The 14,861-nt window shown below is 45.3% G+C and overlaps 1 protein-coding gene across 4 annotated transcripts in view; it reads right to left on the bottom strand.

The window, feature by feature from the left end:
- The window catches only part of LOC133359824 (uncharacterized), a 184,744-nt gene that overhangs the window by 29,783 nt on the left and 140,100 nt on the right, over positions 1 to 14,861 (bottom strand). For all 4 annotated transcript variants that reach the window (XM_061578362.1, XM_061578363.1, XM_061578364.1 and 1 more), the window contains exons 40-45: positions 14,512 to 14,654; positions 13,163 to 13,272; positions 11,838 to 11,945; positions 9,134 to 9,298; positions 4,059 to 4,201; positions 529 to 662 (exon numbers count right to left, since the gene is read on the bottom strand). In XM_061578362.1, the coding sequence (XP_061434346.1) occupies positions 529 to 662; positions 4,059 to 4,201; positions 9,134 to 9,298; positions 11,838 to 11,945; positions 13,163 to 13,272; positions 14,512 to 14,654 (803 nt within the window). The remainder of the gene's footprint in view (positions 1 to 528; positions 663 to 4,058; positions 4,202 to 9,133; positions 9,299 to 11,837; positions 11,946 to 13,162; positions 13,273 to 14,511; positions 14,655 to 14,861) is intronic.

Genomic DNA, 14,861 nt, shown 5'->3' with positions numbered 1-14,861 from the left:
CTGTTACACATTCCGAATGATGATCTGTCTGTAATAACTGACCCAAAAAAAATTGCATATGTGTAGTGTTTGATCTGTTTTTCTGACTTTGAAGACGCAAAACGCGTACAAAAGGCACTCGGCATTTTTGTGTGATGCAAAAAAAACATCGGTAGCTTCGGAAGAACTGTACTGTGCAGTTGTTTTTGCGGTTCTTCAGTGTAGATCTTGTAAAAAAGAATCGGTTTTTTGCGAGTGGCATTGTTTTTCAGGGCTTTACCGATTCGATTACGGGTGTGAAAGCGTTCAGTTATCATCCACCGTGCCCACGTGATGACAAAAGCCGGCTACCTAAGCCCCGCGGAACTCTGAGAGACTTGTAAAAAGTGCACATTACCACAATTCACTCAATACGTCAATACTTCCAGGGACGAATACAAGTTGAACGGCCGTTATCATGATCCCACGCTGAGGCATGTTTTTGTTCTTCTTTCCAACTTGTTTTATCCATTAGAATTGTAAAAAAAAGAATAAACAAGCCATACGTACCTCCTAGACCATAAAAACCACCATAAGCCCCTCCTGAGACCCCTCCTGAGACGCCTCCTGAGACACCTCCAGTGTCACTCGTCAGAGTGCATGCTGAGGCTTCTGCTATGAAGGCAACAAAAGCACTGCGCTCGCTGTGAACACGCAGAGACAGAGAGAGACAGAACACCGGTCAGATAAACCAGAGGTTATCAAACTCGTGGGTCGTGACCCCAATTCATACCTGTCAACCCCTTATCAGTGCATACATGTGGAATATTAGGAATCGACCACTCTTTTAATGATTTTCTTGTGCAGCAAGGGAGTAAAGTGTGGTTTTTTGAAAGTCCTTATGAACTGTGCAGTATATCGATGAACGTGTGTACACCAGCATGCGATAACGGAGTTGGGCCTCTAGGGGGCTGGCAGGGTTATTGATTAATCGCACTTGTACACCAGTCACATGGTTAATAGCGACTCGGTTGAAGATTGCTGTGTGTGACACACGTGCTGTTGCATCTTACAGATTAACCACAATAAATCTGTTTGCCCTCGATTTGGAGCACCTGACCACGTCCTTAATTTCGAGTGTGCAACATACATCATCACATACCAATTCAGACCTTATTGGTCACCCCGTGCCCCTTATAAATTTCAACGTTTATTAACCTTAAAAATATATTTCCCTGCACAAGAATACGGGGTAAACTATATGGGTTGACAGGTATTCCACTGGGTTGGCTTGCGAGAGGTACTGGATGTTGGGGTGGGGGGGTTACAACTAGAACACATCACGGCGAAACGTTAACGATGTTGTTATATTCCCATTTCACCGGAAAATAATGACCCGACGTTTCTTTGATCTGAAAGAACATAAACAAAGAAGAGATGAGATCTGCTACTATACTTACCATTCATTAGAAATACATCACAATGCCCGTGTTTAAAATGCTCTGGTGCCAGACAGCTGCCACGGGCTTCAACTGACTGTCACCTCACCCGTGTCGTAGTAGTTCTACTGGTGGTGGTGGTGTGTGTACACTGCAGTGCATCTCAACCTGTTTCACTCCATGGCTCGCACCACACGCTCAATCTTCGCAGCTCACCGAACCGAAAGCTCACTGTGGGCCCGTGTGGGTTGGGTGGGTGAGTGGCTATGCATTGTAGCTGGGAGAAAATTCACAATCCCCAGGCTTATTACATATTTTAAAATCGGAACACGGAAATCAAGGGGTGTTGCCGAAATCCGCAACACTAATTTGTCCAAATGTGCGAGTATACATGAAATTTTCGACTTGCGAACTGCGGAACTATTTAGTTCGGCAAATGTACAATATTTATTCTCATTCATGAGTTGAACAACACCTTCCTTTTTTGATGAGCCATAAACACATTTTATAACACACACTGTATGTGCATTTAAATGCAGTGCATTATTGTGTTCCGACTTACGAACATTTCAACAATTGAACAGGTTCTAGGAACGGAAACCTGTTCGTAAGTTGGGGGACTGCCCAAATTCATGTCGACGTGTGTCTACGTGTGTGTGTCTGTGTGTATATGTGTGTATGTCTACGTGTGAGGTCTTGAGGGAGAGGAAATCCCTCAGCCTGGAAAACATCATGGGGCAAAGTGGGGATGACCCTGCTGAGGCTGCGGTGCCTAAAATATAGTAATAAGTAGACAACCCTTGGGAGTGGTTGGCTGAGTGCCATCTGTAGAGGAAGTACAGAAGGTGATCCAGAGTCTGAGACCAGGAAAAGCAATGGGCAGAGATGATCTCCCTAGCAAAAGTTTGAGGGAGAGTGGCGCTTGTGCAGAGACTGCCCTACATGGCATCATAATAACAGTCTGGACCACTGGATGGGTTCCACAGGATTGCAAAGATGCCCTGGTGGTCCGCCTCTATAAGAAAGGAGACCACACAGACTATAACACCTACAGGGACATCTCCCTCCTCAGTGTGCCAGGAAAGGTCCTGGCAAGGATTATTCAACATCGCCGTGCCAGGCATGCTGAGAAGAGGCTTGAAGAGCCCGAATGTGGTTTCAGGAAAGGGTGGTCCTGCATAGATGCCATATTTTCTGTCCGTCTGCTATAGCAGAGGTTTAGGGAATTGCAACAGGACCTACATCTCTGCTTTATTGACCTGGTCAAAGCCGATGACACCATCAGTAGGCCTGGGCTCTGGGTTTTTTTTCACGTTATCGGAGTCCCGGGGCTCTGAGAGGCACTGCTGCTGAACCTGGAGCGTGCCACGAAGGAGTTGGGCCTTACCGTCAGCCCACCAAAACTAAGCACCTGCCTGGGTATTTTGTGCCGTCAAACACTCCACCCCCACAACTCCCAATTGATGATGTGGTAGTTGTGGAGGGAGTGGAGAGTTTTCAATACATGGGCAGTGTGGTCAAGGCCAGTTTGACAGCAGAGGTCTCACTCTGAATCAGTTGAGCGGAATATTTTTTTCATCAGCTGCGTAATGCTGTGTGGAGGCTACCTGGTCTGTCGCTTTACACGAAGCTTCGGGTATTCTCAGCCACGGTCATGCCCTCCCTTCTTTATGCTTACGAAACATCGACCCACCTAATGGAACATGTTCGCTGGTTAAAAACATTTAGGCTGGCCTGCGTGCAATCAATCCTGGGGTTAACCAGGCTGGATTGTGTGAGGAGCTCACAAATCCTTGAAAGATCTGGACAAAATCCCATTGATGAGCTCTTCCGGCAGGCAAGGCTGCGTTTGCTGGATTATGTAGCCCGCATGCCCAGCCACCGCATGCCTAAACAGCTTTTGTTCGGTAGGATAGAGGGGGCTAAACGGGCACAACACGGGCTAGAGAAGAGATGGAGTGATGTGGTACAAGAGGATGTGGAGCTGAGTGGACTTGCCAATGACTGGTACTAGCGGTGTCAAGATCGGCCTCTATGGAGGAGGCTCGTGAAGGACACTAGTGGGCAGTTGGAGGCAGACACCCTCCAGCAATAAGAGGGCAGAGGAGCGACGCTGACAACGACAAGTGGAGTGCCGGGTGGCTAAAACACAGCAAGTTGGCACAGTAGGGGGCACAGGTGGTGTATCAGCTAGTCATCTCAGTCAGTCGACCCATGGCACCTGAGTCTGTCCCGTGACTTTCTGCCAGCGGGCGTTCGACACTTCACGTGGCCTTAACGTGCACATATCCTGACACAAGCACCGTGGTGACGTCACCGTCACTTAGTGGCAAATGGCGGTTGTTGTTCTTGGGTCTACGTGTGTGACTACTTATGCGTGTGTGCTCATCTGCGTGTATGTGTGTGTACGTGTGCGTAGGTCGACGCAGCCTTAAATTAGTACCTGGTGTGGTGTGTAAACATTGCTAATGGGCTGACAAAGGCGGCCGGGCGTGGTATTGGCCACCCACCCCCTCGTGTGCCACAGTGCCGGCCTCCATAGGTGCTACTCGTTACAACACTTGCCCCAACAGTCTGTTAAGGTTATACGGGGGATATTTTTCTTTGTGTGTGTGTTTGTACGGGGGGGGGGGGGGGTCTCCGTGTATTGGTATACATTACCGAAGTTCACCACATTCGTAGTAGTAGATCATTTGAGCAGAGTAACACGTGATCGTTGCCCTTTTACTTCTGGTTGTGGTTGAAACGTTCACTGGAATGAGCACCGACGTCATGGCTTCTACATTCCCAATAGTGTCTATCATCTGCAACATAAAAATGCAACACGCATATAACGTGGTATGTTACATAAATTACAAATGTATTACCCCTTTTATTCCACAATAGCCTCTTACCAAATCACCATGGATGCACTTGATCAGTGGTTATTCTCAACCTTTGCTAGCTACTGCTGTACCCACCTTGTTGAATTTAGATACAATCCGTGCCAGGTGGGTAGGCAGCAGAGCCCGCGGTCGGAAAGGTCCAAGTTAATTTTCTGATTGGGGTGGGGTGCGGGGTTTGACTCAGCTCCATCATGCATTGCGGGGTTGATAAAAAAGGTACCATTTTTTTGGGAAATCATCAGATGGTTGTGCTATAAATATAATTTAACCTGCCATACGAACGTGGAATTTTCACCCCTGCTTCAGGGCTCTATGCCAGTGGTTCTCAACCTTTCAATTGCTACTACTGTACCCCCCTTGTTGAATTTAATTTTCAACCGAGTTACCCCTCTCTTGCCTGACCCAATGTGGTTCCGAGAAATAAATGTCACAAATAACGAACATCGATATTTTAACCAATTGCCCCATTTTGTGAGATATCCTAACTAGCGAAAAGTAACTGCAAGTGAATAAAACTAAATTCAACTTACGCTCTGCACACGCGATGTCATTTATTCGCGCTCACTGGTTACTCTTGTCAACCCGAATTGTTCACGATCGGAGAGTATAGAAAGGTCTTTTATATAGTTCTTGATTACCATACGGATTTAAATGGTATCATAGTTATTTTATTCTAATTCATAAAGCCTGTCTTTGCCAGGCAAAAGTTGTCAATACATTTAATTATTAAACTCATGATTTTTGCAGAATTTTTATTGTGTAACACTCAAGAGGTTACATCTTGACTTAAAGCTTTCGTGACTGCAGGAATTCATATTATTGGGTCTTTCGATAAAGCCACGTAGATAGATCAAATAATAATAATAAAAAATAACAATATCACGACGTTTCGATCGCAACACAAGCAATCGTCACCAGGTGAGAAATATCGCGGGAGAGCTGCTGAGAATATATGGTGGGAGCCCTGCTAAGGTAAGGAGTTATAAAGGTTTGGGATGGGTGTAGCTCAAGGGTCAGTGGGAGGGGCTTGTCAAGATTTACCCAATCTTACATTTACATGCAAATTTAATCTCTAGCCCCTGCCACTGACCCTTGGGCTACACCCATCCCAAACCTTTATAACTCCTTGCCTTAGCAGCGCTCCCACCATATATTCTCAGCAGCTCTCCCGCGATATGTCTCACGATTGTTTGTGTTGGGATCGAAACGTCGTGATATTGTTATTATTTTATTTTTTATCTTTATTTTTTTATTATTTGATCTATCTACGTGGCTTTACTGAAAGACCTAAGAATACTCAAGAGGTCCAAAATATTTCGCTATGTCATTCCTTGTTATTTGTTACAGTATGGATTTAAATGTTATTGTAGTTATCTTATATTGGCAGATTCACACAACATGATTATTCACCAGTGACTATAACATACGATATAATTTGACGCATTTGTAGGGGACGGTATAGGGAAATTATTAAATGTACACGTTGAAATAATTAATAACAGGTGGCCGTAGGGTACTTCATAGGGAATTCATTAAATACACACGTTGAGTTAATTGGGAACAGGTGGCCATAGGGGACTGTACATGTTGAGATAATTAAAGACACGTGGCAAGTCAGGGTGCAGGACACTACCCAATTAAGGGTAGGGCCTAGAGGGTATATACACCGAGCGAGGCCCCCAGTCGGGGCACTTGCCTGGGACAAGAAACTACAAGGTGGAAGACATTCGGGGCTGACTGTTCGCGGAGCTGTATCTACATAGTTATTACGAAAATAAAGACTTCACCTTTTTATAATGGACGTCTCCAAGGAGCTTCTTTACTCATTTGTAGAGGAGTATTGTGAGTAACCAATCAGGGGGCGAACAGAAGGAGGTGCGAGCGGGTTGACAGTCAAGGATGACGTAACTTTATGGGTTGCGTAACGGGCTTCGGAGAGCACCTTTGGGAACAAAGGTGGAGCCGAGCTGAGGGGAGGAGCCACCCAAGGGGTTATTAAGGGGGACCCCGTAACGAAGGCGTGGTCATCATGGGGAGCCAGGGTAAGAATCGGCTGAAGAGGGTCTCTCTCTTTGTCATGGAGCGGTGTTGGCTGAATCTCTGCTCTGGGCAGACGAGTGGAAGAGTCAAGGGGGTCCCATAGTATTCAGTAAAGGGTCGGCTGGAAGAGGGTCTCTCTCTCCTCATCACGGAGCGGTGTTGACTGAACCCCCGCTCCAGGCAGACGAGTGAGAGAGCCCAAGGGGTAGCCGAGGGTAGGACCCAAATAATATTTGGTGTCCTGGGTAAAGGACCGAGATAGAGTGCACCTACACTGGTGTGAGTGTGACAGTGGTTTAATAAATGGCAACAGCCCTTATAGTATTCCTCGTCTCCGTGTGAGTCTACCGTACAAGACATTTATAAAACACCTCAACGTTATCCTCTGGGAAATTGCCACGTTACCCCTCCCTGGGGTCCGCCACGTACCCCCGATTAACAATTGCTGCTCTAGATGGTAGGGGAGTTATCTAGCTTCATTCTACACACTGGCAGAGCTGATGGTGTGAACGCACTATGCATCCAGGGTTGGAAAGCGTTCATAAACATAGCTGGTATGATGCTGGGGGCGACTGATGCCCCTTCTGCGTCTTTGATCGTCGTGCACAGAAGGGAGTGTGCGCTGTGGTGCCCATCAGAATCGATCAGAAGCTGACCCTGGCCAGAGAGGCCGTGAAGGCGACGCTGGAAATCACCAACTCGGCTTCTCCTCTCGAGCGCATCGACGTGAAGATCACCGTCAAGCGGCAAGACAATTCCAACCGCCCATGTTGAGATTCACTAGTGTAGTGTATAGTAGTGTGGAGTGTATATTGACTCGTGTATGATATAATTTCACACGTTTATAAAATCACCCCATCGTGAACCCCCTGAGATATTGCCATGTTACCCCCAAGGGTCCGTGTACCCCCCAGTTGAGAACCACTGCTCTAGATCTTGTAAGGTCTCGAACGCTCACCAGGCATGAGCCTGGATAGGGCTTGGATGAGTGACCACCCAGGCATAACAGGTGTTATAGGCTGAGGGGCTACAAGGTGGGCTACAGATTGCAGTTCCAGGAAATGCGTTGTTGTGCAGTACAGCGATACCACCCCAGTTTACGTTGGGGAAGTCGTTTCTGAAAGGTGCGACGATGATGGATATCAAAACGACGTAAATCGAAGCGATTTTTCTAAATCACCAAAATGCCGTATGTAAATAACATATTGTACTCTACAGCACGGTACATTTCTTTATAAGTAACACAAAGTAGTTTGTATGCGAGGGTAGTAGTAGTAGGTGGTGGTGGAGGCGAATGCTGAGAGTAGGCAATGGATAACGAGAGGACGAAGCTGTCGGCAATGCTAGTGTGGGGTTAAGGCGACGCGAATCAGGTGGCGGTGTTAATAATAATGTGATGACGGATATTGAAACTACACAAATCGAAGTGGCGTACATGGGTAGAAGGTGGTGGTGGAGGCGAAGTCTGAGAGTATGCAACGGATAACGAGAGAGGACAGGCGACCATGCTGTCGGCGACATGAGTGTGGGGTTGCGGTGACCGCTAATTGAGTAGCTGTGTCAATCCGTTCCCGTTCCGATGATGTACATGTACAGTAAAACCTTGGATTGCGAGCATTATTCGTTCCGGAAACGTGTTTGTAATCCAAAGCACTCGTATATCAAAGCACTTGTATATAAGTTGTGATCACGTGACGCTCGGCAGACAAAGCGTATACGTACTACTCATATTGCAAGACCTTGCTCGTTTATCAAATTAATATTTACTTACATTTTTTGCTCGTTTTGCAAAACACTCGCAGACCAAGTTACTCGCAATCCAAAGTTTTACTGTACATCATCAGTTTCTCTTCCGATTCCGTTCCGATCAAGCGGAACCAAAAATAAAATAACTTTGTCGATATCAAGGCTCCCACCCACAAGGGGCATGTGGCGCATTTTGGCATTAGCTATAGGTGAGTACAGTACAACGTCTTGGGGTCATGTTCATCTGACAATATGCAGTACCTATTACCAGTTGGGTTAGTCACAGTTAATCAACATACAGTAGAACCCCTCTTAACAACCACCCCTGTTAACGACTAATCACTTAACGACGTGCCTATGTAGAACCCAATGCGTTCGCTTACCGACCATTCCCCTTTTTAACGATGGGCTGTTGTACGTACAATAAATATTAATTAATGCATTCATTATCCATGTTTATTTTAATATTATGTGCTTATAATGTTGTTAGTGTCTTTACGTATTAATATAAAAAAAAAATTATGAGGTAAAGTTTTTTTTCGGTGAAAAAAGGGTAACTTTCGATGCTATCAGATCGAATTAAGCCTTTAACATGTATTACCTATACAGGTAGTGTCCAGATTACGGAAGGGTTAGGTTCCCGAGAAATATCCGTAACACAAATTTTCCGTATGTCTGAAACTGAACAATTTTGCCCCAAAATCAAGATGAAATCCCATAGCTGGAAATAGTTGAGCCTCCCCTCCCGACCGAAACTGAACTTATGGTTTCGGCGGAAACCGAAACCAGAAAGTTTAACTATACAGATGTGACGTCACCGCTAACTTGCCGTGCAAAATATATCCATTATTGCGCCTCCCCCCCCCCACAAAATACAAAAGTATATTTTTATACTCTTTGCATTGTGTAGAGTCTGGAAGCTACCCACATGCCAAATTTTAAGTTTGTTGCATGTCGGGAAGTATGCTAAACACAAATTTCCCTTACATATATATAGATTATGTTAATATGACAATACGTAGTAACCTATTGCTGGGTTGAGTTAGTTGCTAAAACTCCGCTGACCTTGGTAAAGACAAGGCTGGGGTGCTTGGGTAGAATCAGCTGCACATTGTCCGCCCTGATGAGACCGTGGTTGGTGATGTTGAACACAATCTGTTCAATCACGCCCAGCAGCAGGTCATCCAGCTTGACCTCGCGGGGTTCTATCGTCACGACGGGCTCTGGGACCTGTTGAAAGGTGGCAGCAACCGCGGCAGCGAATGAACCACAAACGGGGAGGGAAAAATCACGCCAATGCAAGAATTCTGTTCATCCGTAGTTCATTGTAATTAAAGTGCAGTAGACTCTTAATTATCCGAGTGCGGTTTATCCGATTTACGAATTAACCGCATGCACAATGAGATTTTTACATGCATTAATAAGATTATTGTTTTTTTACCCTTTTATCTGGCAACAAAACTGACACCTTTTTTACGAGGAGTCATGTTTGCATAGACCACAATACCTGCAGTCATAATGCAAAAAAAACATAACTCTGATAATATATGCACTGTCCTTGAAGTTGATTGGTCCACACCTGAGACAGCTTTCCTTAGAGCCTAGTCTCACATGGGTTGGACCAAATGACGCCAAAAGGCGCAGTGGTCCAACCCATGTGAGACTAGGCTTTAAAGGTACCAATGGTATGAATTAATAACTCATGGATTTTCCCTTGAGCCCAAATGAATTATTCTAAAAACAGTTACACATTGTTATTCTTGGAAATGTTTATTCCAAGTCACGTGGTGCTTAAACTGAACAAATATATTGCTCCGGTTAATACGAAATCCACGTGATCGCCTTCACAGGACAGAAGATATTGATTGGCGTGGCTTTGCTGCTGTCCACTTAGTGGGCTGAATCTTCTGCTGGGCGGGAGCAGGAAAGTGTTATTATCACGGAGCATGGGTCAATTGTTAGTGGTTGTTATAAATCGAAAGAGAAATCATAAAAATATTTTCCGAACTTAAACATTATTTATACCTACGTTCGTGGCTTTTGGTAGAGATCCGCAGAAAATGTATATTTTTAGGATTATCCGCGATTTTGAATTATTCATAGCTGCCCTCCCGACTGTTATCCTATGAAGAATAACCTTATTGGAACGAAGCACGGTTTAACATTTGGTTGAACCCAGCATCTAAAACTACATAACTATTATTTTTTAACCAGATAAAGCCCACTGAGCTGATATGGTACAGTCTATTGTCAGGAAAGGACAACAAAAGGACCGAATTTACACCCCAGATTGACCACGTTAAATTGTGGGCAGCAGAAGGCGATGCAGTATAATAGCATTATTGTACTATTTTCATATGCCTCCAACATCTATGCTGCCCACCTTCACGAATGTGCACCATGACCAACTAAATCAATGCTCGGGACTCGCGGTGACTAGGAGATGTTAACTCCCTCGCCTGGTATGCAGGAGATTGTGGGTTCGTTCCCGATCCTGATGTCTGTTGTAGAGGCCGATCGAAATTCGGTTTCGGTTTCGGCGCCGAAAGTTGGCAAATGGCAACTTTCGGCATACTTTCGGTTTTGGCCGAAAGTAAATTTTTTACTTTTGGAGATCTTTTCTCCAAAATTCTAAACAAAAATTCTAAACAAACATAAGATCCAAGTCCGATTCAGTACAGTGTATAAAATCCGTGATTTGATTCCATCTGTGAAGGATGTCGTTCCTGACTTACAGTATCCTGGAGCCTACAAATTGAGTTGCATTTGTGGTGATTGCTACATTGGAGAAACGAAACGTCATGTTTCTGATCGTGTCCGCGAGCACAAGTCAGATCTGAAACATGGCAGAACTGATTCTTCGGCCGTTGCCGATCATTGTCTTTTCCGAGACCAAGGTTCTCTGCAAACCTCCTGGCTACCATCAAAGGTTTTTACACGAAGCCATACAAATATACAAACACAGACATAATTTCAACCGTGATGACGGTTACAAACTGAGTAATCATTGGAAAGATGTGATTAACCATGCAAAAAAGATTTAACTACACTTATTTGCCAATCTTATTTGACAGACAACTATTACAGTTTTACCATGTTTAGTAGTTGTCTCCCTGTCACAGGTTGAGTCACAAACCGTACCTCTCCATAACAAAGGCTCAGCCTTTGTTATGCAGTCTATTCTTAGTCTTAAGCCTCACCTTACCATATTAATAAAAAGTATGCGGCCCTTGCCCCACCACCTTCTCCAACCATTATATAAACGGAGTGGTAGCTCCTGCAATCTCTCATTTACTTGATACAGCTGTCGTGGCTGGGACGGTACCACCTGAAGACGGAAGCTTGTGTTGCCTCCGAAACGTTGTGATTTTTATTTTATTTTACTTTTTAATGTTTTTACCTGTGACTTTACCGAAAAAACCTAAGAATATGAATCCTTGCAGTCACGAAAGCTTCAAATCTAGAATTAAAGCCATGTATCAACTCAGTGGCGGGGTTTTCCACTATTGCGAAATAAAAGTTTAGTTTTAGTTTGAATAGTGGACGCTCATGCAGCTGTGGACTGACAGAAGGACCTGTAAGTGCGCTTGCGCACTGCATATACGGATGTGCGGCTAACATTCGGTAAGACAGATACTACACTACCACACACACGCACACCAAAAAAACCATACAATATAATTATACAAAGGCATACTGCCATGGTGTAAAATGGCCAGTGACAATGAACTTATGATCCGGCGGTCAATCTCCGAGCATCTTCGCTCACGTGTGTTTCGAAGTCTGCTTCCAGCGTGATGATGTACTCGTCTTTGAACGTCGTCATTTGCACACTCCAAGTGTACACGACTGCTATCCGCTGAAGGAAAATGGTGAGCTGAAATGAAATGAAAACAAACCGAACACAACAAACAATGCAGGAGAACGTTAACGGCAGCATATCCGGTGATGTTGATAATAATAACACTATGTAACACATTTTTTGTTCCTGGGTAGTAAGTGTTATTTCGATTTGAAGCTTTCATGACTGAACGAATCCATACTCTTTGGTTCTTTCGGTAAAGTCACATAGGTATAGAATAAAATAAATCACGACGTTTTGGGTGCCTGAAACGTCGTGATTTCAAGAGAGCTGTTTCTATAACCAACGCACCATCAAGCATTTAGAAGCTAGCAGCCAGTTGCTCTCAAAATGCTCATTAAAGGGGCGGTCACTGATTGGTTGAGGTCTGCTAATTCCCACTTAGGGAGCGCTCCAATTGGCCGAAATCGACGGCCCCCACGTGATATCATAAATTTATAGTTAACAGAAACAATGGGGACCCCTACAAGAGGCGGATCATTAATCAAAATATCGTTAATCTATGGCATTGTAAACTGAGATACCACTGTAAATAAGAATATTTTCAACTTATCAGTGGCGTAGTGACTACATTATTAGCTCAGGGGGTGCGGCCATCGATCAGGTGGGAGCCACCCAATATTGTGTATGTGTAGTGACGCCGACACACGTTCTTGCTTCACTAAGAGCCTTTATTTTGGACACAACGCTATTCCTAGACCCGGGCTTCGGTTCTTGATCTTCGAACTTCGTCTTTTCTTCAACTATCCCCTCCCCACGTGCCATCCCCTTTTATATCCTCTGAGCACCCCTTTCTGGAAGCTTCGCTCACCCCATTTCTCTCAACCAATCCCCGTTCCCCTTCTCCAATGGCTGTGAACTGTTTCCCCTACAGTCAACCCTCGTTTCCCAGGCTTTTACGATGGCATTTCTCCTCCAATTCCTCTGGTTCTCTTATCCTAACTCAATCGTCTTTGAGGCCTCCCTGCACCAATCAGAGGCCTTGATTGACTTCCTGACTGTCCGTTTGCACATACGTTATGTCAGGTAAGTGGTCTGTTGCCTCGGTCATTACATATGTATGTTGAACTACTTTCGCGCTATTCGTAGCCAACTGTGCTAATCAGAGCATGGTTGAGTGTGCAGGGTGAGTGACTATGTGAGCGGGTGAGCGACTATGCGAGCAGGCCAGCGACGATGCGAGTCTATGCACAGCCGTATTCACATGCGTGACCGTTCTGTAGTGACAGTACCTGCGAGTTGTGGTTGGAGAACACTGCGACCCCGTAGTAGGGGACGTGACGTGGAGCCTCCACGTATACGTCGTACTGGTCCTCTGTCACGTTGGAGAAAGTCGCCGTCCCTGGGGAAAAAAAAATGTCCGTCGCAAACCGCCGAACGTGCTTCATTAAATCGGGCACGCAACTTTCAAACGTGGACTACTTTGCCATGAAAACCGTGTGTCACAAGCCCCAACTAGCCAATCATGGGATCAGTTACAGGACACTTAAAAGCCTCAGCAACTTCAAGCCCCTACTGCGGCCTGGCAAAGGAGCTGTGCACTTTGAAATCATTAAGATTAAAAGATAATTTCTTTAGAACTGCGTTGTTGTGTTTAGTTTGTTGTCCTTCCCCTGCCTCTACGATGAGCGCGGTTGGCTATGTACGGCGTGAAAGAAGTTAAACATAGATACATACGTACTACACTACACACTACATACTACACTACACGATACATTACTATACATGACACTATACACTACACCACTATACTTTTTGTGTGTTACAAGTAAAAAATATCATGATACAGTGGTGTTAACCAGGCCAGCCACTAGACTTCCATTTTATCAGGTGGCAAATGCACTACCTGCTCGGCCTCATCTCCACGTATAAAATAAAGCCGGTTATGCGATATTTGCGTTATAGTACATTCCACGTGCTGTGCCACTTATTTAACCATTAAATTGTAAAAACCACGGCAGCAGCAGTAGATGCAGATGATACCTGATGATGCACAAATGGAAAATGTAAAAACTCTCCAGTAGTCATCGTGCGACCGTGGTCATCCAGAACAGAGACTGAACAACGTGTGATGACCCAATGTCCTGATCCACAAATACGAAGGAGACATCACAACGATGTTTATACAACTACTCCTCCTGACACGGTCATCTGTGGCTTGACCACCCGAATGTGAATTTTTTGTTGTTGCCTCTGAAATCTACATGAGCCTGAACGCAAGAAGAGAATACCCCTACCCCAATCACTAACCCTATCAAAACCCCTATTACCACCCCTATCACCTCCCTAATCACCACCATAATCACCACCCCAATCACCACCCCTATCACCACCCCTATCACCAGCCCTATCACAACCCCAGAACAGAAACCGTAGTACAACTTGTAATGACGCTACGCCCCGATCCACAAATATGAAGGAGACATCAGAGCAATAATGATACACCACTCCGCTAATGCTCCTGATGCCGCAATCTGCGGCTTGACCACACTGAACGTGACATCGTAGTCGTTGCTCTAGATCTACTACATCAGCCACCATACAACAAGAAGAACAAGAAGAGCATTAAACCTGCACCCACCGTTGCCTTCCGCTGTGCTCTTTGCGAGGCGCATGCCACGGGAAGGGTTGTTGAGCAGCACTACGGCATTGGAAACGAGGGGGTGGCCCGCGGCGAAGTAGGTGTACTCGTCTTCCACCTTCACCTCCACAGATAGCAGCTGGCTGCAAACACCGCCGCCGCCACAGCCGAGTTGAAAAAGGGCATCAAGAGGGGGTTTCTCGGTCATGCAGAAGTCAGCACAAACCTGAAAGGGGCCCGCCGCGTGATGCGCTTTGCCCGTCCTTGTTAGACGGCCGGCCAAAAGCCGCTGCTGCTCCTTGGTGCAAAGATTCCCCATATAGGCTTAGCAGGTTGTTGGGGCAAGTGCT

Source organism: Lethenteron reissneri, chromosome 66 (assembly GCF_015708825.2).
Source record: "Lethenteron reissneri isolate LAM-NWPU_2019-01 chromosome 66, ASM1570882v1, whole genome shotgun sequence".
Lineage (NCBI taxonomy): Eukaryota > Metazoa > Chordata > Hyperoartia > Petromyzontiformes > Petromyzontidae > Lethenteron > Lethenteron reissneri.
This window is presented reverse-complemented; position numbering and strand designations above follow the sequence as displayed.